The sequence below is a fragment of the Eucalyptus grandis genome, chromosome 4 (assembly GCF_016545825.1).
Source record: "Eucalyptus grandis isolate ANBG69807.140 chromosome 4, ASM1654582v1, whole genome shotgun sequence".
Taxonomy (NCBI): Eukaryota; Viridiplantae; Streptophyta; class Magnoliopsida; order Myrtales; family Myrtaceae; genus Eucalyptus; species Eucalyptus grandis.
Genome location: NC_052615.1, coordinates 28,212,321 through 28,235,213, shown reverse-complemented (window position 1 = coordinate 28,235,213; position 22,893 = coordinate 28,212,321). Strand labels below are relative to the sequence as shown.

Genomic DNA, 22,893 nt, shown 5'->3' with positions numbered 1-22,893 from the left:
CCCGAGGTGAAAATGAAGGGGGAGGTGTCAAATCGTTCATATGGGGATGTAAGTTTTAAGAGTGGGTTTTCCCACGCCTAGAGAAACAAAAAAAAAAAATATATGTATGCCCGACATTTCAACCATTAAATATACTATCAAAACGTTGACTTGGGGGAAGATTAGTGTGCTAAAATCAATAACGAAAAATAACTTAATTTTTTTTTTTGAATTTTTCAACGTGAGAATTATTCTCCACTTTTGAGAAAGAGAAAACATTTTCCATATCTTTTTTTACCTAAATTTCTTTCAACAAATGCTTTCATTTTTTTAAAAATCAATTTTTAGACTATTTTTTATTCTCTTTCTTTTCTTTTTGTCCTTCTTCTTTTTCATTGGCCAATCGTCAGCCATGGTGGTGGTTAGTAAGGGTGCGTTTGGCTGCACCTGTTCGTTCCTGGAACAGAAATTTCGTTCTTTTGTTTTGGGAACAAAAAAGGAACAAACGCGTTTGTGTGCGTTTGTTCCTTTTTGTTCTTTTGTTCCCGGAACAAAGAAACAAAAAAACAAAAACACAAAAAGTTGTTTCTTGTTTCTAACAAAATCTAGAAATACTTCTCTTTTTTCTTTTTTTCTTTATTTTTCTTTTTCTTCGCCGGCGATCGGCCGACGAGGGGCCGGCGGCCTCGCCCGCCCACGCAAGGCTCGGCCCCGGCGAGGCCGAGCCCGGCCGTGGCCGGGCGAGGCTCGGCCTCGCCTTGGGCAAGGCAAGCTCGAGCTCGCCCGGATCCGTGAGGCCGAGCTTGCCCAGGGCCGGCGGCAAGACTCGGCCTTGCCCGGCCACCGCCAGTCGGCGTCGCAGCGGTGGCCCGGCGAGGCCGAGCCTCGCCCACCACGGCCGGGCTCGGCCTTGCCGGATCAAGGCGAGCTCGAGCTCGCCCGGCCACGGCCGAGGCTCGGCCTCGCCGGGGCCGGCGAGCCTCGTCGTGGCCGGGCGAGGCCGCCGGCCCTCGCCCGGCCGCCGGCCATGGCCGAGGCCGGCAACCGGCCAAAGAAGAAAAAAAGAAAAAAAAAAGGAAAAATAAATAAGAAAAATAAGAAAGAAAATAGAAAAATAAAATAAAAATATTAAAAAATAAAAGAAATAAAAAAATTATACAAATTTACCAAACGTGTTTCTATTTATTTTTGTTCCCGAACAAGTTTACCAAACGCGTTTTTTGTTCAGAAATTGTTCCTAAGAACGTAAACACTTTTTTTATTTCGTTTCGTAACAATTTTTAAACAGAACACACAACCAAACGCACCCTAATTGGTCATAGATTGGAGCCTCACCACAGGCCGGTGAGGCTCAACCTCACTAGAATTTGGTGAGCTTGAGTCTTGCTCGGCTCCGGCCAATGAAGAAAAAGAAGCAAAAAAAAAAAAAAAGAACAAAAAGCGAAAAAAAAAAAAAAATAATTTTAAAAATGATTTTTTAAAAAAAAAAAAAAATATTGAAAAGGATGCATGGAGGAAAAATTTTCCTTACCAAAAAAAATTTATAGTTCATTTTCATATTTCAGCCAAATAGTGGAAAATATAGTTATTTTCATGAAAAATTGGCTCGAAAAATATTTTTTAGAAACGTCCTATTTTCCACGAAATGAACAAAATCTTAATATTGTTATAAGATCACGTCAACTATAGATAGATTCGATAAGATAAGATCAAGGGACTTTAAAAAAAAGAATGAAGGACAAGTTAAACATCAGATAAATATACTGAGTTCAACATCCGAAGCCGAGCTTCGCCTGTGGTCATGATCCTTGCGTAAGCTAGGTGAGGGTTGGTGGCTCTCACGTCCAACTACAATAAGAGTAGGGGTGAGCATAATTCCAGGTAGAACCTGAAACTTAAAAACCGGATTGGTGGGAACTGTTCAGTTTCAAATTTTAAAAATAGGGAACCTATTTCGACAAATAGGTTTTGAGTTATAAGTTAGTGAAACTTGAAACTTGGAATCTAACTAGAATAATTTTTTGCATTTTTCTTGGTCTATGTTTTCGTGTGATCCTACAGTATTTCATAGTATTCGATGATGAGTATATAATCTGAAAGTATTTGTTTGAGCTTCTATTTTATAACTAAGACTTTTACTTTGTTAGTATTTTATATTTTTCGTGTGTTTAAATATAAATTATCGTTAGTGATTTGTAGTAGCAAGTGGTCTGACTAGACTCTAGAAGTGACTCCTATAACATGGTAAGTTTGAGATTCCAAGATATATAAGATAGGGTTTGAGTTCCAGAAAATGAATAACGTATTTCAATTAGTAGGTTTCAGGTTCTAAGTGGAACCTGTACAGAATCTATGGAACCTGGAATCACTCACCTTCAAACGAGTGTCACAACCCTTATCACGTTGGCGAGGCTCACGAGCTGTTAACGTCGCCGGGCAACGGTCATACTAGCCTAGCCTTTGCTCACCCGTCTAATTGTTGTTATGACCTAATGACGCGGGCATGAATGTCGGTTGGTTTCCATTCAGTTATCGTCCGGTGTCAAGCCTAATAGTCCCCCCAACAATTCCATTGCCACCCTTCCCTCATTATTTCACATTATTTCTCTTGTAAGTATCTCATTGACAGTAGAATAAAATCCATAATTCGTTGATATACAAAGTAGAGACGTGATATTTCTTTTGGACTAATAAAAACAAGTTCACAGCGAAAGTGAATCTTAGAGGTAGGAGTGACGAAGAGCGAGCAGGTTGGGGATAAGAGAAATGATGAGGAGTATGTTGGTTTTTATTTTTTAGGGATAAGTACGCTAAAAACTCTAAAATTTATCAAGAAATTATAATTGAGTCTTGAAACCTTCAAAAAGTACAATTAAGTTATAAAATTTATCAAATTTGTGTAATCCAGTCTTTTTATAATTTTTTTTTTATGACCCAGGGAAACCCGTACAACCGGCAGCTGGCGGGCAAACCCTGGGGCCGCACGAGGGAATCACCACCCCATGCAAGCGGTTAAGGCACTAAACGCCTCCGCTGGGTTTTGAACCTTTCACTTTGAGGGTAAGGATTAACGGGATCTTATCTAGCGGTCTTTTCGTTATCTTTGTTCAACTTAACTAACAAAAGATACGACATGACTTTTTTTTTTTTTTTTTTTTTTTAAATTTCTTCTATGTGACCATTGATGTAGCTAAACTGATGTCATTTTAGTCAAACTTTGATTTTTTTAGTACAAATTTTATTTAAATTGTATTAAAAAAACATTAAATTTTTTTTTTTAAAAAAAAGAAAGAGAAAAACCAAGCAAAGGCCGGCAGCCTTGCTCGCTGCTAGGCATCGGCTAGTGGTCAACAACCCTTGCCATTGCCACAGTATTGCTAACCCTTCCGGCGATATTGGGGCGGTGACAAGGGCCGGGTCTCTCTCTCTCTATAAGCTTATTTTTTAATTTGATTTAAATAAATGTTCTATTCCAAAATCAAATTTGGATTAAAACAACGTCATTTTAACCTTATATACTTCATGTTTTAGCCACACCAGCGCCGCATAAGAGAGAGAAATAATAATAAAAATCTATGTATTTTCTATTAGCTAAGTTGAACGGAGTCAACAAAAGGACTTGATCACAACAATTTTACAAATTTTATGACTAAATTATACTTTATGAAAATTTTAGAACTCAAATATACTTTCATGACATATTTTAGAGCTTCCATTATACTTATCCCTATTTTTTAATAGTGATAAGTTTGAAATTTGAAAGAACCCATAAGGGGAAGTAACTAGATTGACAGACCCTACGCAAAAATGGAAACTGTTGAGGGTGATATTGTCTTTTTCTTTTGTCGGTGAGGGTGATATTGTCTAATGGTGAAAAAAGAGCAGATTTAGTCATATAAAAAGTAGAAGTAGCCTCGCCTTAATATTCCATTGAGGAGATAAACAAAGAAGGCCACCCTAAATTCCAAATAGAGGATCCAGCAGAGCGAGTCATCTTTTTAGTGGAATTATAGCGGAACGAGTAATGATAATTGTTCAAGGGGAAGCTAATTGACAAATTGTGATCGGGGTACCGACACATACTCCTGAAATTCAATACCCGATTCAAATTATCATGATGTTGATGTAGTTTCATCACCATTATCATCTCGTATACAAAGTAATCATGGATCGATCCGACAAGAACCTCCAACAAACATCTTGCCAAAAGAACCCATTATTGCCTTTTGAAGTTGCGTTGCTCCTTTTCCCTCCTCCCCCCCTTTTCGAGGCTGTCGCTCCTTTGTTTTCTTCTATTCCCACGTTGCTTCTCTTTCGGCGATAATGAAGACGCAGGATAAATGGTATCAAATCAAAAGAAAAGTTGCAGAGAAGAGTCGTAGCTCTTTCGCATGAATTAAGTCGGAGCGCGTCAAGCCCAGTGGAGAAAACTTTCCAAGTCGGGACAGAAAGAAGGACGAACAAGGAGACGACGAGTTTTTAGAAAGTAGCGATCGAAATGGCAAAAGCCGAACGAGAGGAACGTGCAGACGGTGCCACTGTCAACGGCCGGTGCGGAAGTGTTGGTTCTCCTTGCTGAATCGGTGCATTAACTTGTGGACAATGCTTCGTGGTCTTTTGCGAAAGCCAAATCTGGTAAGAGATTGATATTGAGAGGGCGATATAGATTTGGAAGGAAAAAAAATGAAGAAGAGAGAACATAAGAGCAATTCTGTCAGAGTCTCCAAAGAAGCTCCCCAGTTTCATGGAAATTTATTTTCCGACGATCAATTCTCTTATGCTTTTTTTTTGGGTAAATAATTCTCTCATGCTTTTCTACAGTCAAAGCTTTTTATTTTCTTCAATATAAAATTCCAACTTTTGGGTTGTTCAAGTTTTTCATGAAAACTTTCTATCCTGAATTCCATGAATATCGGCAACAATGCTTTGTATTAGAAGAATCGGTAGACCTTCATTAGGTTAGGTTAGGTCCATCTCTAGCTAGTGTAAGTAGACCTTGGTTCGTTTAGGTCCATAGTTAAGTTTCATTGATATGATTTACTTTTCAGGGGCACGGGCATGATGACTGGGCTATTTTCAGGCTTGTGAAATCCCTTACATGTTCTGACCAAAAAAAAAGAAAAGAAATCCCTTACATTGCCATACAAGCCTCATTAACCCCTTTGGCTTATAATAGTGGATTGGACCTTGAGTAATTTGCACGTAATTTTTAAACTAGAAGTCCCCCGTCACCTCAACCTACTGCACCCACCATGAGAAATTCGTCTATATATGAAGTTAGATCTTTAGTCACACATTTAAATTTGTATTCGGGAGAGATGATGTTATAGTGAATCCTGATGATTCTAGTTAAGTGCTTACTTCCATATGATTGAACTGCATAACAATAAGTGAGGTTCTTATGAATTTTGAAAAATGCGATTATCGTATAGAAAATGACTTTGAAGATAATCGTAGAAAAAACTTATTAGCTGAACTAGCTTGTTTTGCATTTTGTAGGCCTTTAGTGGTTCATTCGAAATCAAGGGTTTAAATGATCAATATACTCGTTTGCTTTGCAAAATATAGTAGAAAATAATCATAGGATTACAATATATTATGCAGGACTAGCCATTCGTTTAATTATTAGTCTTTATAGATCAATAATTGAAGTTTTTCCCTCTCATATCAAGTTAACAACCAAACAATGAAATAATTATTTTGGTAAGGAATATACCGAAAATAAAATAGCTCTTTTTCCCAATTTTTTTTTTTTTTTTTTTTTTGTGGGGGGGTGGTCAAAAAGCACATTTTCCCAATAAGGAAATGTGAACTCGTAGCACTACATCCAACCGACATTCAACCAACACATTTGTCCTCTTGCTTTTTGGCATCAATCACAATCTTAGCAGGCATCAATCCAGCTGATTTATACCTAATTATCTGCAAGAACAGTTTCATCACTACTTCAATAATTTCAGTGCTATACATCACACATTACCGGACATCATGTGATGTATGCCGAAACAGGTGCAAGAAACTTGCGTAGCAATGTCTATTTGCTAATCCTTTTACTTCCTCCCCCCCCCCACAAACATTATGTCTCATATGCTAATATATGAAAACGGGACAATTATCCTTTCTTCGTTCATGGTTCGGTATTTTAGTGTATTAGGTATAGAAGAATATCTGCGTAGAAAGCAAGTTCTAGGTCAGAAGGATCAAGGGCTTCCGACAGCCTCAAGTATGCAAATGCGCTAAATTGGTGGCCATAACTGTTAAATTGCTAAAAAGGAGAGAGATGAGGCTGAAACTTTATCTTATGTACAGAACAACCAAGTCTTTTACAAAAGACAAAATACATAACGTAAAACACACCATAACCATAACTACCCATGTTCTTCATAAAGCACTTGCCCTACTAACACCTAAAAACTAGGATAACCAACACACATGACTCCACTAACTCTAATAACTGAAAAACCAAATCAACAACATGTGCAAAAGGAAATAACTATTATATTAACAATAATTATAACAGTTCTTTTAGCAAAAAAAGAAAAAAGAAAAACCTATAATAGTTTTAAGGCAGCAAAATTCTTGATCCGCAACTGCCATACGGCATGTGTTCCTCGATTCACTTGTATTTCTGCATGCATTAGATAAAAGAAAGTCACAATTTTTACCACCAGATTTTTACAAAATGTACGTTTTATGCCTTGAAGTTTAATATCATTAAGGCGAAGGTTTCAAAGTTATAAAAACTTAAAGGTACGATGTTTATTTCCTTTTCAAATCTAGCATGAAAATATGGTTTTGAAATAAGAATGCGCAATTTATACGCTTGGAAACTAGAGAACGCAGAAGTATACATGAAGAGTTTTGAACACTTTCTTTTGTAAATTTCCCGAGGAAACTCCACATTTATGAATTCAAATCCTTCGTAGTTGTTTAAATAGAGAAAAGATATGACGCAACGATAATATTAGATGGCGATAGAGTTAATATGGTATCAACAAAATCAATCAAGTGCCTCATTTTCACGAAATGATATGCGTAATGAAATGGTAGACGAATCTCTTGGTTATAGACATATATACATGTCAACGTGCTGACATTGCCAGTCGAAGAAAATAATTTAATATGACAATTATAGAATACAAGATCTAGTTATAAACATTCTTTCCTCTAAATATTTATGAGCATTATATACATGTGTTTTTCGGGGGGCTCTATATCAAATGATTCAGATCATGTCCCAGCCTCACCGCCCAATGATCACTGCTACTGCAAGTGGACACTTTCGACTATAATTTTAAATTATTTTAATATTTAATCACACATTCAAGTTTTTTAATAATCGATAATGGTCCCCATAAAATCCCACATGGTATCAGAATTAGTGCTATCCCTTTCTTACTTATTAATCAAATTCCACATGCTGCTTTTAATCTAGCTTGCACGTGAGAGAAGATATTAAAGTATGGTCTAACATTGCTTGACAACGGATTTTATATATTTTATAAATTTATGTCGTCTTTTTTTATCTATCAACTTAAGCTTTTTGGTTAGATTTTGTCACATGATATTAGGGTAGGAGGTCATGAGTTCAAATCTTTCTAAACCACAATTTTCCTCCCCAGTTACATATTCCATGCTTTCAGCTTAGGCTAAAGTCCAACATACATATGAGGAGGAGTATTAGAATATCTAAATATTAAACTATAGATTTATCTAATAGTTTAAATTTTTAGTGGTTCCATAAAATATCAGAAATAATTTGACCAATTGACCATGTTGTCCCTTGGCTAACACAGTCATGTTCTTAGCCCAAGATTCTTGTAAACACATGAAGAAAAACGAGCCGCCAAAATTCTCGGGAATAATTTTTCATTTTGAAAATATATGCACGTCTTCCAAATTTAAAAATCGAGAACCCTCGAATTTCCTTGTTCATTTCCTAAAATTCCATGCAAACCCTTAGCTTTATCCATACATAAAAGGCTCCCAAAGCATTTATTTTATATTATGATGAGAAAAGCCACCTTAAAAAGCTAAATCCCGGCCCATGATATACGTCACTTAGCATAGACATCATTTGATATGATATTATGCTTTCTATGCATCTCAATCAATAGACTGAATGACTTACTATATACTTCATGCAACTCAATCTCGTGTGAAATGATCAAAATATACATTGATTTTTGCATGTTGAGCCATTCTTTAAGAAACAAAGCAATGAAAAATTTGTCCTTTATAATACTTCAAGAGGGCTGGTTAATAAGTAATAAATTATGCTTTCAAGTCAGCTAAGCAAATATCCTCGCGAGGTTGTGATAACCTTGAAGGCAGTGCCCAAAGAGAGACAGATCTTGAAGGCCACCATCTTCCATGTGTTGGATGAAGCGTTGAAGAGCCAGTGCATGTCATGCTAGTGACCAACCTGCCTTTTGATACATGTTGAGGGAGAGACTTCGCACCTGATCTTGAGATAGACACAAACCGAACACCCGCTCCTCTCTCTCCTTCCCTTCCCACTTTTCTCTTCCTTTGCTTAATATTTAAAACTCTCATCATCAACTTCGCATAGCAACACGCAAAGAAGAAAAGAATCGCCCTCTCTAATCTGGGTTTAGCTTTAGCTTTAGCTTAGCTTAGCCTCTCTTTGGTTGGTGTTTTCTTTTAGTTCAGGTCATCTTTGTTCAGCCATGGTTTCTGCAGATGCTGCCCGTACAGCAGTCGGTGTCTTAGGTGAGTTCCATCCTTTCTTGTTGATATCCTCACGATATATACATGTAAATTGAACCTCTACATTCTCATTGGAATCGAGGATAGTAGACCGATGTGGTTTCTCATGCCTTTTCTTCCCTTCTTTTTTCTCTTTCAGGAAATGCGATCGCGCTCTTCTTGTTTCTATCGCCGATGTAAGAACTGTGTCAATTCCTGTGCTTTTCTTTCTTCGGATTTTGGGGGTGCAAAGTGGGTTTGCTGTCAGTATGTGAAGAAAAAGGGAAGTCAAGTGAAGTTAACCCTAATTGCCTAGGCTTTAGGGATTTCCTCATGATTGTTGAAAGATTAAAGAAAATTATGCCGTAGGGACTCTGAGCATGTCCCTATAATCCGTGGACAATGAAAAAAGTTTATTATCGTGGGAGAAGTTTCATTTTGCATAATTGTACTTCAAGATTACAAGAGTCTTCCTTACTAGTGACAAACAATTCTCTCCTTTCTTTATATTTTCTTTTTCTTTTGCGAATTCTAGCAAGCTTCCAACCAGAGGGTATATCAAACCCGACGTACCCCCTCTTTTTGTCATTTCACGAAAGTACGTACGTACGATGTAATTCTTCAATTTGTCTCCAACCCCAATGGAGCTGATTAGTGCATCTCCCTCACTCAGCAAAAGAAGCTTCATTTCGCGTAGTGCATAAGTGTGTGGAAATAACGATATGGCATCGAGACAAGAGCCAATTATCGTTTTCAGAAAATGCACACGCATCTCATAACCAAGAAACACTCGTCCACATACATTTTGGGAGGGAAGCAGAATTTCTTGGCATCTACAGCCTCTCAAAGCTTGAATACCTCTTTATCATTGCAAATTTATGATGTCTTTAATTATTTCGGAAATCAAGTTTATCATTCATGCAAATGTGTTTGACACAGGCCAACGTTCATTCGGATATGGAAGAAGGGCTCGGTGGAGCAGTACTCGCCCGTGCCGTACCTAGCCACCCTCATCAACTGCATCGTGTGGGTCCTGTACGGCCTTCCCATGGTCCACCCCCACAGCACCCTCGTCGTCACCATCAATGGCGCGGGGACCCTCATCGAAGTTGTCTACATACTTCTCTTCCTCCTGTACTCCGACCGTCAAAAGAGGCTCCGAGTGGCAGCGGTGGTGCTCATTGAGCTCGTCTTCATCTCGGCCCTCGCGGCCCTGGTCCTGACCTTGGTCCACACCCATGAGCGGAGGTCGATGGTCGTTGGAATTGTGTGCATGGTGTTTAACATCATGATGTACGCCTCGCCATTGTCCGTAATGGTAAGCTTTGATAGCGATTGATCACTCATCTATCTTGTTCAAGCAAAATGAAGGAAATGATAACATGCCTTGCGTCACATAAATCGTCATCATTAGTGAGCTTGTCTTAGTAAACAATTCGTTGCGATATTGCGCTTTTGTATTTATTTAGATGAGTAATTTTCGCACGATGATCTGCTTGGGTGGATTTTTTTGACAGGATGAATTTGCTTGTTTGGATGCAGAAACTGGTGATAACGACGAAGAGTGTGGAGTACATGCCCTTCTTCTTGTCCCTCGCTTCTTTTGCCAACGGCCTTTGCTGGACCGCTTACGCCCTCATCCGCTTTGATCTCTTCATTGCTGTAATTACTCTCTTTCTCTCTCTCTCTCGTTTCTTTGTAATGGTTCGTCCCAAAAGGGTTCGATATTAATCAAATGTCTCATACCATCTTCTATATGAATCTTAGCACGTCATATATTATCGAGGAACTATATTTACAGAGGCAGTTTTTGATGCATGACGTGTACTGTCACGTGAGATTGAAAAAATCATTTCAAATGCCACCTATCTTCTCACTAACGCAGGTTTAAATTATGTATCAATGAACATCTCATTGTTATGTCAAGAACCGCTTAATAAATTGTCTGCTTAAGAATTAGGAGTGAGCACCCGATATGGTATGATCTGGGAACCGGCCGAAACTGACTTGATCAGTTCGGTTCCAAGTAGTTTTCAAGGAGAACCGGTCAGTCTTTTTTTTTTTTTTTTTTTTGAAACTTATGACCTGTACTTGCATGAGTTTCACCATATTTCCAGAGTCATTTGTTCTAGCCGCTAGGTTCATAAGATAGGTCAAGATCATTAAGAGCCTGAAACAAAAGAAGAAAATGACTGGATAATCTGATTTATATCCGAGGAAATACATAAAATTTCCTCACACAGGCAACATCATATGGCTGGAGAGGCTTTTTGTATCCTCCAATATCCTTCTTCTACATGGTCTGTTACACACTCATTCACAATGTGAACATAGATTTTTCTGACCATTGGGGTTTCCAGGCTTCTAATGGGCTCGGGTCACTATTCGGGCTGGCCCAACTGATCCTATACGCCACATACTACAAGTCCACGAAGCGTCACATGGCTGCGAGAAAGCTCAGGGAGATGAGCTTGTCGGAAGTGGTGGTGGATAATGGAGGAGATGAAGACTCCAAGAAAACCAATTGCACTGCCCCTCAGACTGAGATTCGAAGGGCATAAAAGATTTGATGATATTGCGATCGATTATTTCTAGCCAAATCACAAGATTGGCAAAATTCATTTAGATGCTTGGTTTCTACTTAATTTGACGGAAATTTAGAATGTACCCCGAAATCCATTTCGAGTTTATTGCTAGAAAGTACACTCTCTAGTTGCAGATAATTATATAACGGCAGGCTTTTATATTTTCCGTCCAACCGTGGTCCAAGGGAACATAGAGCTCTCGTTTTCTTTTTTTTTTCCCCCGAAAAGAAAAAAAGGCACGTATTATGTAGACAATAAAGAAAGTATGGTAAACGTTAAGAGAGCCGACGCATTTCATGGAAGCGACCAACCTGCTTTTGTTGCATCGTAAGAGAGGACTTCACCTGATTCGGAGATGACACATAAACCGAATAAGAACAAGAATACAATCCTCTCAAGTTTGGGCTCATCTCTCTCTCTCTCTCTCTCTCTCTCTCTCTCTCTCTCTCAGGTTGTGCTAGCAAGTTGTGATTTTCCAAAAAGGTAATGGCAGCGACAACCACAAGGAATTTGCAAAATATGATACTCTAAGAAAATAATACTACGCAAAATTAGTTCGACACAATTGCATATGAAGAAAAGAATAGTTGAAATTCATTATTTTTTAAGAACAATAATTTTATGAATGAGCTAAGAAAAAGAGTGAGAAATTGAAGGTTTTTCACTTGAATGCCGTGTTAAGTTGAGTAAGCAATCGTCGTAGAACTGATAATTTTTTTTTTATTCCCCTCGCTCCTTTGTTGGAAACCAAAAAGAAGGAAAAAGAGAAAAGAAAACGACGAAAGAAAGAAGTGGTTTCCTCTTTGAAGTGTCGGCCGAGATATGCGGGGTTATAATTCCTCATAGCTCGGAGTTCTGACGCAAGGGACAAGGACCATGATATTGACCTCGTGATGTTGACCTTCTATGATTTTTCACCCGTGGATTCTTTCCATGGTTGTGGTTCGTATTGTCGAATTTGCCTCCACAAGTTTATATGACAAGACATACACACACCATGATTAAGGATATAGGGTCCGATGAACTAAAAGAAAGTTTGACCCACATCCGAATCGCGCAATTCTATAACAAGCAAGATTTAAGATAATTTTGAGCCTGTTCGTGTTTTATGTCGGCTCAATTGATTTCTTGTATTCTAATAATCGGCAATACACGTAAAAGCTTGGACGAGAATTTGGATTCAGATTCTGAGCATGCAAGTGTACGTATGTCCTCTCTACGATGGTTTGAGTCATCCGCAAGTGCACGTGGATTACTTTTAGCACTGCAACTATCAACAGTTGCTTCAAGTTAATCAATTTCAGAAAACCAGGGCTTTTTTTTTTTTTTTTTTTTTGTTCCTTGTTCTGTTTTTCGTTTTGGCTTTTTGTTGCCACTTTCTAGGACTGGGGGAGTAGGAGTGTAATCAAACCAAATTATCCAAGGATCTTCCACTCATATTGCTCTCACGTGCCCACATAGTCACTCTACGGAAAGTTTTTCAAAACGGGAACGAAAGAGTGGAAGGTAGGCACGTGAAAATTCGTTGCGGAACATTCAAAAGCCAACTGCTACAGTCTCTTTTCAATAATCACAATAATAGTTACAATTTGTTACCAGTCAAATCAACAAGGAATTGACGAATGTCTCCATCTGCACGCTATCCTTCGCTCCCAGGAGCTCCTGAAAATCCTCGAAGATCTTCTGCAACATGCTGTCGTTCTCTTCCCTGGTGGGTATCAAGATTTCGCGTGAACTTGTAGTTTCTTGATGATGATCATAATAGTAGCACTCACCGCTAACGTTGATAAGATCTTCGTCTAAGACCAACACTCCCTCAATGTCGGAAGCGGAGCTCCTTGCCGTCAAACCAGAGGATGGATAGGGAGGGAGTTGTTGTGGAAGCTGTTCTTCAAGAATATTATTATTACTCGTGTTCACACATGACCCCCACGGAAGACTATTACAAATGTTGTTCCTGGCAACAGCTGAAACCCTAGTGGGCTTTGGCTGATGCACTTTGATCTTTGTCAATTTTGTCTCACCCTTTTCATTGGTCATCTCTTGTTTCTGCTTATTGGTGAACGACCTGACCTTATTAGCTGTGACAATATTCCTCTTTTTGGGCCCCTTAACGCCTCTATTATTGCGATTCCTTTGGTGATTATTATCGTTCACTCTTTTGCTGAGGTGGGAATTCCAGTAGTTCTTTATCTCGTTGTCGGTCCGGCTCGGCAGTCTCCCAGCTATGAGGGACCAGCGGTTGCCGAGCAGGGCGTGGAGGCGGACGATGAGGTCTTCCTCATCTGGGGTTATGTTCCCGCGCTTGATGTCGGGCCGGAGATAGTTCATCCATCTTAGCCTACAACTCTTTCCACATCTGAGTAATCCTTCGCAAGGCCAAAAAGAAAGTAAGGAAAAAGAGATACTACGGCTTTTTGGATGGAAAGATTACCTAAAAGTAGTGCATCAACGAAATTATGAATATTTCCAAAGGAATTAATCAAGGTCACTCAGTAACATGCATGGCACTGCTTTCGAAAAAACAGAATATCTTCAGCCTTTCAACAACCATTTTAGAGAAAATGAACTGTTTGAAAATGTGATCAACGATGCACGACCCCTATTTTCCAAATTGAGCAAACTCTTAGATGGTTTGCATTCGTGGGCTGATAAAAAACATTACGAGCGAACTAAATTTGCAAGAAAGAACCCTAACTGCATCTTTCTTCACCCTCAGCCGCCATTAGCCGTCGTCATCGCGTTGCCACCTTGTCAACACCATTGCCGACGGCAACGTTCTCACTAGTGACTGCGTCTCTCATGACTCCCGCAACTACCATTCTCTCCTCGCAGCCCCTCCAACTATCATTCTCTCTCCTGCGAACCCAAATCCTCATTCTCTCTCTCTCTCTCTCTCTCTCTCTCTCTCAGGTGAGAAGAGCCAGATTCGCAACCCCATGACGGAGCTAGATTTGGCTCGCTCGGAACGGGTGCCTTGTGATTGGCTGGCTAAAGGCGTGATAGGGTTTGGATGGAGTTCCCCATTGTCGAGACACGTTCAGAAAGAGAGAGACAGACAAATATTATTGAAAGAGTCGGGACATTTCCGAGGTGCGTGTTTTAGGGTTTCTGTCAGGGTGTGCAAGTTCACATGCGGTTGACTTAGGAGGGATGGGAATGTGTTCGTGGGTAGAGTTCGCATCGCTTTAACTTCAGAGTAATTTACCAAATAGGTTGATCCGAACACGTAATGATTATTTACTCTTCTCTATATAACGGGCTAACACAACACGACTCATGTAGTACAATTGAATAATGGGTTGATGAGACAACACTTTTGCACGACCCATCATGGAACGAAATCGATTTGCCGACATGAATTTGACATGAAATATCTTCAACTTTTCAAAATTACCTACTCACGAATTGTAATAATCCATCAATTTTTTTAGAAACCAAACTAAGCCATATGTTCCTAATTAATGGAAATATTATCAATTTAGAGTATTAATAGTGAATAACATGAAAATAACAGTATTTTCACCGATCGTGTCTAAACAGGTCATTTAATGTTGAGTCAACATTAGCTCATTTTATTTGGGTTAATTTCATCTTTAGTAAAGGTGGGTTGATACGAACACAACACAATTAGTAATCGTGTCTTGCAGATCTTGGACACGGTTAGCCTTATTCAAAATTTGCTAATTTTTGTGTCTTGTTTCCAATCGTGTTATATCATATCTTATTATAATTACAACCTCTAGCTCCTCGGAAATATCATAACCTTTCCCAACTGTTTTGCGGTTTTTTATGCTCTTATTGTTAGTTAGAGCATGGCCAAAAATGAATCTTGTTCGTAGAAAAGAAAATTGGTGCGATGGTTTGGGAGGTAAGTAGTCACTCTTTTTCTTATTACAGGCAACTCACAAAGCCTTCGTCAAGCTTAAGAAACTTATAAATACTTCTTTCAGTAGCTGTCGAATTCACCGTGCAGGAAAATAAATGAAATAAGGGAGAACCTCGATTTCTTCCAAAAATAAAAAGAACAAAATGCGAAACTGAAGGCGGTGAAGTCGATGCATTTTTTAAATGGAATTAAAACGAGCAAAGAGAATACCTCTCCAAAAGTACTCTTGAGTTCACTCAATTAGAATCCAATTATTCTTTCTTCTTCTTCTTTTTTCTTTCTAAACTTTTCATTTTTTATTAACCAAGTCGAGCAAATGCTATCATGCAAAAATTCAATAAAACCACATTTTTTATACAGATGTATGTATCCAACACGCACAGAAACATATAGATGGAAATATATGTGTGGCGTGGGTCTATGTTTTCTTAAAAAATACCTGCTCTTTTAGGCATGGATTTCCAGTGGCCTTCTCCATGAGCTTGAATATGCTGAATGAGCAACTTGTCTTCCTTGACAGACCAAGGCCCCCTGTGCAAACCCACCTTTGAGCAACATGGAGCTCTCCCCATTCTCTCTCTCTCTCTCTCTCTCTCTCTCTCTCAAGTCTTATTATGAATAGAGAGTGTGTGTGTGAGAGAGCGAGCGCTACATAAGTGCAGTAGTCTCTGAAGTCTTATTATGAATAGACGAGAGAGAGAGAGAGAGAGAGAGAGAGAGAGAGAGAGAGAGCGCTACATAAGTGCAGTAGGAGAGTGCCAACCTTGTCTTGCCTTTTTATACTCCAACAATTCGGAAGAAGCTTCAGAAAAATTAAAAAATTGGAGAGATTTAAGAGCGAGCTCTTAACTCCATTGACTTATCTAGTTAGATTCATATTCATTCAGAAACTTAAGTCATCCAATGACGGGCTAGCTATATACGTAGTATTAATTGCCTCTTTCACGAGTCTCGTGTTTGGAGGGACCGATCTCTCTCCACTAGCTGACTATGAATAGAAACGTATCAATTCAGCTTCATGTCCTAAATTATTTTATCACGAGCTTCGCGTCCCAACATAGACAACTCTAGTTTGTGGCCACTTCCTTCGATGGGAAGAGTGTCGAAGCCATAAAATTGTACGCATGGCAGAATCATTGTGCATGTGATGACAAGCGATTCACGGGATCCATTTATGTGCTTCCACTTATAACAGATTATCATGCGAGGTTGGACAAAGTCAACACTGCATCATTACCGATAAAAAGATCCATAATAATTACTTCTAAGTAATAAGAAGCATTTAGAAAATAAGCATACCATAAAGTTTTGGATCTTTACTATTAGTATCTTAAACCTATTGTATGGATGTTGATTTGGTTTATAACATTTTGATTTAGTTAATTTAGTCGTGAATTTTTTGATAATTTGTCAATGTAATCATTCCGATCAATTTTGGCAAAAAATCACTAACATAATGACTTAATCAACAACAGTTGTCTTGAGTAATACAACGGATGTTGATGTGGATAATTTTATGATTTTTCATTTTTTGAGCTTTACCTTTCTTTTCTTTCCTTTTTCTTTTCCTTTTTCTTTTTCCCTAGTTCCCTCCGTTGGGCTTGGGCAATGGTTGACGAAGGTCGACAACCACCCTTTGCCTAGATTTGGCAAGGGGTCAGCGAGGGTATCCCGACCATTGTTGAGGCCCCAACGACTAGTAGAGGGAAATAGGGAAAAAGAAAAAGGAAAAGAAAAAGAAAAAAAAAAAGGGAAGAAAATGCAGATTTAAAAAAAAAAATTGCAAACATTGTTCATGTCAAATAGCTAGCATCCATGTTAGCAAGTGCCAACCAAAATTGATTGGAATTACTATATTGACAGATTGTTAAAAGATTGAAAACTAAATTAACAAGTTTTAGAATTGTACGAGCATCCATTTAATATGTTTAAGACTTTTTTGGTAACTTTATTCATAGGACTGTCTCTCCCGAGTCGTCCTTTCCCAAGGTCATGCTTACAAAGAGTTGTCCAGTTGTCTTGATGTGGATGGGTTGAACTGATCTATCGCAAAAGTAGAGATGGAAATATTTAGGCCAGCAAGATAGAAACTCGAGGAGTTGCATGTCGTTTTCAGGCGATGTGCAGTCGAGTTTCAAAACTCCTAAAATACATTCCATTGATGAGGATTAAATACCACCTTTTTTTTAATGCAATTATTACACCACCACTGAGATATAAATTGAGTTCATAGAAACATCCTCAGAGTGCTATAGGTTGACAAATTGTACCATGATTGCGTTGTTTTTATTTTATTTTATTTATTTGACAAATTATCCCACGGCTCCCCACTTTAATCGCGCATTATGACGAGTTAGGGAATCGAACCCCGATCTTCCATGTGGCCAACATGCGATTCCACCAACTCGGCCACCATGGGATGGGTATGATTGCCTCGAATCTAAATAATTGTATAACCAGCACCATGTCCGGCCCTTTCATCGGTCAAAACGAAATTTAGAAAATGATGAGGCTCGAGCTCAGCTAACTTTCTCAATCATCTGTCCTTCCTTGCATCGGGCGTTGTGGAACACCCTTTTGTTTTTCATAATCGATCATTTTAAAGAGAAATCGACGACGTACGGCGTTGGGTTGATTTCAGCACACGCAACGCCACAACACGCAAGATATTAATAAGTTAAAGTACCTTCTTGCTCATTTGGGATTTTGATATTGGGTAAAACGCGATGCACGCTTCATAGGGTTCGCTAATATTAATTATTAATAGCTTTCGTCAGGATTCTTTGCCTTGGCTCATTGCCCTAGTGGGGAGACTACAGAGAAGATAATTGACATGGTTCACCTAAAAGTTAGAGAGAGAGAGAGAGAGAGAGAGAGAGAGAGAGAGAGATGTTCTCTTCTCGCAACTTTGCTGTATAACATATACCTTATGCATGTATAGTTCTAAAACTATCGGATCAATATGGATTTAGCATGTGCTTTAAGATTCAATTTTGATTACATGTGTCATGGGATTCACATTAGCCATGCTCGTACTCTGCATGTGTGTGAGTGCGCGCGCCCATGCGTCGGAGGGAAGGGGGAGAGAGAGAGTTTTGGAAATCGAGAAAGAAATGAGTCGGTGAAAAATTAGGCCCCGTTTGGTTGTATTCTTTTTTTTTTTTTTTTTGTTTTTAAACAATTTTTCTGTTTTTTTGTTCCTGTTCTTTTTGGACGCGTTTCTGTTCTTTTTTGTTCTTTTTGTTCCCAGGAACAAAAGAAATAGAAACGAGAAACACAAATTTTGTGTTTTCGTTTCTGAACACAAATCGAAACACTTTTTTTTTTTTTTTCTTTATTTTTGTTCTTCTTTCTTTTGGCCGGTCGGCCTCGCCTCGGCCACGGCGAGGCTCGCCGGCCGACGAGGGCCGGCGGCCTCGGCCCACCGAGGCTCGCCGGCCCCTGCGAGGCCGAGGCTCGCCGTCCCCCGGCGAGGCCGAGGCTCGGCCTCGCCATGGGCAGGCGAGTCGGCTCGCCAGATCCGGCGAGCCGATCTCGCCCGGATCGGCGAGCGACCTCGCCTCGCCCGGCGAGCCACCCTCGCCCGACACAGCGGTGGCTCGTGGCGGCCGCCTCGCCGGCCCGGCCCAGGCGAGGTCGGCCTCGCCGGATCAAGGCGAGCTCGGGCCCAGATCAAGGCGAGCCGACCTCGCGCCGGCCTAGGCGAGCTCGATCTCGCCCGGATCCGACCTCGAGCTCGCCCGGGCCGGCGAGGCCGAGCTCGCCCGGCGGCGAGCCTCGGCCTCGCCCCGCGGTGGCCCGCGAGGCCGCGCCTCCCGCCCGGGCGAGCTCGGCCCTCGCCCGGCCGGTCGCCGGCCAAGGCCTTGGCCGGCGACCGCCAAAAGAAGAAAAAAAAATGAAAAAGAAAAAAAGGAAAAATAAGAAAAAAATAGAAAAAATAAAAGAAATAAAAAAATTATCCAAATTTACCAAACATGTTTCGTTTATTTTTTATTCTCGGAACAAGTTTACCAAACGCGTATTTTTGTTCAAAAATTGTTCTCCGGAGCAAATACTTTTTTCTATTTGTTCCATTCCTGGAACAATTTTTAAACAAAACACAACCAAACGCGCCCTTATTATCCCGACAACAAAAGATCATGAAATTTTGACAGATTTATAAAATTCCAGCAGAATCGATTATTTGACTCCAATAAGAGCCATCAGATCAATTTTGGCGCTGTCCGTGAAGTGATGACACAAGGTACAAATCAAGTCATTAATAATTGCAACGTGAAAATATTACAGGACTATGGCTACTCTTAAGGAAAAGAAAATTGACATGATGTGTCCCCAATCAATGGCGTAGAAGATCATAAATCATTCGTAAAATATCACAAATAAGGTTGCAATGTTTCTCCAAATCACACCACGAATTGCTATTAGTTACATTTGTCGGCTTCAATGATCGGGCAATTTAATTTTACGCGTAGCACTAATCAAGTTGATCGACAGAAAGGCCATGTGACATGATTACTTAATGCGTGATTTGATGTGAAGGAAAGACATTTCATGTGATCATAGCTGTACACATCCAACTTTACATCAGCATACACATATTTAAGAAGTAAGCACAAGGTTCCTCCATCCAAGACTTCGTCTGTAGCATGTCTTTTGATTATAGATTAAGCACATGCATCGGCGAGAAAGAGAGATTAGTAGGAGCTATCCTCCCTTGGCCATTAGAATATCAATCATATTTTCCTACTATATTGAGCGTGTTATCCTCGAGAAATCCGAGGTTCTTACTGGCATATTCTATGTCCATTATCCATCGTTGATTAGTGAGAACCTCTGGCGCCAAAAAGAGGTAGAAATTCTTGCAAGAATGAATCAAAATGAGGGTTGATGAGCTTAACTCCATGTAATTTGGCCTTTAGGACCAGGAGGACAATATATATGGACCGGCAAACCAGATTACCAGACCTAATGGTCAAGTTCTGATTCAGTTTATAATTTAAGTCTGGATAAGGATTAATTATGGTTGTCCTTGGTTACCCAAAAAAAAAAAAGAATCATGGTAAACCAATAGCATTGGCTTACTAATTTATATGCATGCTACTTTAACCTAAGTGGATTTATGTTTGAGTAGCCCCGTCAAGGTGAAAAGAAACAAAGCAAAGAGTGTTTTGCTAATGGAATCACGAAAATGCCCCGCAGGCGCCTTTGTCCGTTCTTCGTGCAATCAGACACGTGGCCCAATGACTTTGGAGGAGAGCTTTGGTTTGTTTGTTTGTTTGTTTTTTTTTTTTTTTTCTATATCAAGCTTTATTAGGAGAAATTTCACTTGAACTTTATTTAGGTAAACTTGGATGTGCACTGGATTTGAAAATTAGGTGAAGTGGAGTCCGCAGTTACGACAAGGACGCTAGCGCATCTGATTTTAATAATGTCATGCCCCCGGTAGAAATTTGGGGATTTGAGTTTGTTTTTAGCTGAACGTCGCATCTATTTTGGCTTTTTTTGGGTTTCCTTTCATTGCTTTCTGCATGCATAGATTAATTTTTAGGTGCTGAAGATATAGAATGGTCCAGTCCATTCAAGCCAATCCGATTAGAGTGTTGAACAAGTGGATGTGAAGAACTTAACCCTGAAAAAAGAGAGCGAAAAACGAAGAACTTAACCTCCTCGCCAGAGTCCAAGAGCCTGACAATACAATATACTTGAGGTTGTGCCGATGATGAACTCCCATCCAATTCCAGATGCGCAAGTCGGAAGATGCAGTGAGCACAAGGCGATGGGAAACTCCTAAAGAAGCATACATAAGTCAACAGTGCTTGTGTTTCAGAGACTGGTTTTCTTACTATGCTAAGCACATGATACTCCATTCATTGACAAGTGTCAGCTCTCGGAAGCCAAATGATGTATAGTCAGCTCCACCCAACTAAGCGCTGCAAATTAAGTTTACCAAAAGAACAACAGACTTGCCATGTATGCTGCCCGCGTTAGTATGTGATTGATCAATGTCCGCTCCCAAAACCCCTGTGACTGAAATGAAGGCGCTCTATCACCTTCTCCTCCCTCAAATGCCTGGGCTCTTGACACGCGCATGTTGTAGCAAAAGTGTGGTCACGAGGCTGCATGCAGCATAGACAGCAGAGCCGCTCATAACCTGGTTGCAGAGTAAGAGGATTGCGCCACTTTCTGTTTAAATGCCAGTGGACAAGACAGAAAAAATCTCGCTAAGTCCAAAAGCCATGGATCGCAAGTGTAGAGAATTTTAAACCAGCATCAATCACTTCACCTTAGAATGCAAAAGGGAAAAAAGGAAACGAAAAAGAACAGGACTGATATTAGCTGAAAAATTCCATTCTCGCAGTCGCTGCTTTTTTCCTTGAAATTATTTCCCCAAACCTAGCATGACAAGCTCGTTACTGACAGATTAACTGCTTTAGCTGTGAAGACTTACGAACAGAACAAGAGATGAGAATGGATGAAGGATTTTGGATTTTCTTTCTCTGTATTCAATGAAGAACATTCATCTGGGAGCTTATTGACTTGCTTGCTCTTCAATCTTATTTATATTACAAGCTGTTTATCTAAAGAACCGCCAAGATGCGGTTTCACAGTTCAACTAACTAAGAAAATTAGATAACAGAAACAAAAACAGAATGTAAACAGTTATATGCTCAAAACAGAATAACGATTCTGCAGTAGACACGTACTGCAAATTTTATTGTTGACTTCATCCCTTTTATTCTTGGTCAAATCAGTAGCACCGGACTTTCTCACTTTACTTCCTCTGATCTCAGCAACACCAAACTTTCCAGTAGCACCAGACTTTCCAGCAACACCAGACTTTCCAGCAACATAATGTGTGTTCATCATATAGCTCTTAACATCCCCCCGCAAATTGGGAAGAGGTGGAGAGCCCATACCCAATTTGATTCTAATAGTAAAGTGTGCTAGGCGTGACAATGCTTTAGTAAAAATATCAGCAAGCTGTTGAGTGCTTGGAACATAACGCACACTCAGAGAACCTAAGGAAACTTTCTCTCGAACGAAATGAAAATCAACTTCAATGTGTTTGGTGCGAGCATGTAGGATAGGATTGGCAGTAAGTGAGATGGCAGACTGATTATCACAAAATAAAAGTGTTGGGGAGAAGAGACATAGACCAATGTCACGAAGAACAAAGCTTATGCATGTAAGATCAGCAGTAGTAGAGGCAAGTGCTTGATATTCTGCTTCTGTGGAAGAATGCGAGACAATAGGTTGCTTCTTTGATGTCCATGAAATGAGATTAGAACCAAGATAGGTGCAGAAGCCTGTAGTTGAGCGTTTAGTTTCAACACAACCAGCCCAATTAGCATTGGAGAATCCATATAAATTCATGGAACTGTGAGAATGAAGAAATATACCAAGATGAACAGTTCCTTTAACATAATGAAGAACTCGTTTCAACTTATGAAAATCTCCAATTGTTGGCTGCTGCATTTTCTGACATAACAAGTTTGTTGCATATGCAAGATCAGGACGAGTTATTGTCAGATATTGGAGTCCACCAACTAAACTCTTGTATTCAAGTGGATTGGAGAGTAGGACTTCATCATTCTTCATGATGACTGGTCTCAGTGACAGAGGAGTTGAAATAGGTTTACAATCCATCATGTTGGCTCTTGTAAGAAGATCAAGTGCATACTTGGTTTGACATAGAAACATATCAGTAGTTGTGCGTTTGGCTTCAATACC

The 22,893-nt window shown here is 39.6% G+C and overlaps 2 protein-coding genes and 1 long non-coding RNA gene across 4 annotated transcripts; 1 reads left to right on the top strand and 2 right to left on the bottom strand.

Moving 5' to 3' along the window:
* Positions 1-8,669: 8,669 nt before the first annotated feature.
* On the top strand, positions 8,670-11,249 carry LOC104443093 (bidirectional sugar transporter SWEET4). The gene is made up of 5 exons (XM_018872684.2): positions 8,670-8,712; positions 8,849-8,885; positions 9,628-10,006; positions 10,231-10,350; positions 11,049-11,249. The coding sequence occupies exons 1-5, from the start codon at positions 8,670-8,672 to the stop codon at positions 11,247-11,249; spliced, it is 780 nt and encodes a 259-aa protein (XP_018728229.2).
* Positions 11,250-12,782: 1,533 nt separating this feature from the next.
* LOC104441632 (transcription factor MYB8) lies at positions 12,783-15,891 on the bottom strand. 2 transcript variants are annotated; one of them, XM_010054793.3, is made up of 2 exons: positions 15,602-15,891; positions 12,783-13,642 (listed from the first exon to the last, which is right to left on the bottom strand). In XM_010054793.3, exons 1-2 carry the CDS (start codon positions 15,732-15,734, stop codon positions 12,873-12,875), a joined length of 903 nt encoding a protein of 300 aa, XP_010053095.1. In that variant the 5' UTR covers positions 15,735-15,891; the 3' UTR covers positions 12,783-12,872. The 2 variants fall into 2 exon arrangements, with proteins under 2 accessions (XP_010053095.1, XP_039167084.1); XM_039311150.1 differs by having other exon boundaries at positions 12,783-13,632; positions 15,602-15,727.
* Positions 15,892-20,739: 4,848 nt separating this feature from the next.
* LOC120292441 lies at positions 20,740-21,841 on the bottom strand. Its single transcript, XR_005550266.1, has 2 exons — positions 21,446-21,841; positions 20,740-21,345 (listed from the first exon to the last, which is right to left on the bottom strand). It is a non-coding gene; the product is annotated as an uncharacterized LOC120292441 (long non-coding RNA).
* Positions 21,842-22,893: the final 1,052 nt, after the last annotated feature.

What these genes read in the sequence shown, in the direction of transcription:
- LOC104443093 (XM_018872684.2), top strand. Translation starts at nt 8,670, where the DNA reads ATGGTTTCTGCAGATGCTGCCCGTACAGCAGTCGGTGTCTTAG. An exon ending in TACAGCAGTCGGTGTCTTAG is followed by an intron (nt 8,713 to 8,848) that starts GTGAGTTCCATC and finishes TTTCTCTTTCAG; the next exon opens with GAAATGCGATCGCGCTCTTC. An exon ending in TTCTTGTTTCTATCGCCGAT is followed by an intron (nt 8,886 to 9,627) that starts GTAAGAACTGTG and finishes TGTTTGACACAG; the next exon opens with GCCAACGTTCATTCGGATAT.
- LOC104441632 (XM_010054793.3), bottom strand. Translation starts at nt 15,734, where the DNA reads ATGGGGAGAGCTCCATGTTGCTCAAAGGTGGGTTTGCACAGGGGGCCT. An exon ending in ATCCATGCCTAAAAGAGCAG is followed by an intron (nt 13,643 to 15,601) that starts GTATTTTTTAAG and finishes GGCCTTGCGAAG; the next exon opens with GATTACTCAGATGTGGAAAG.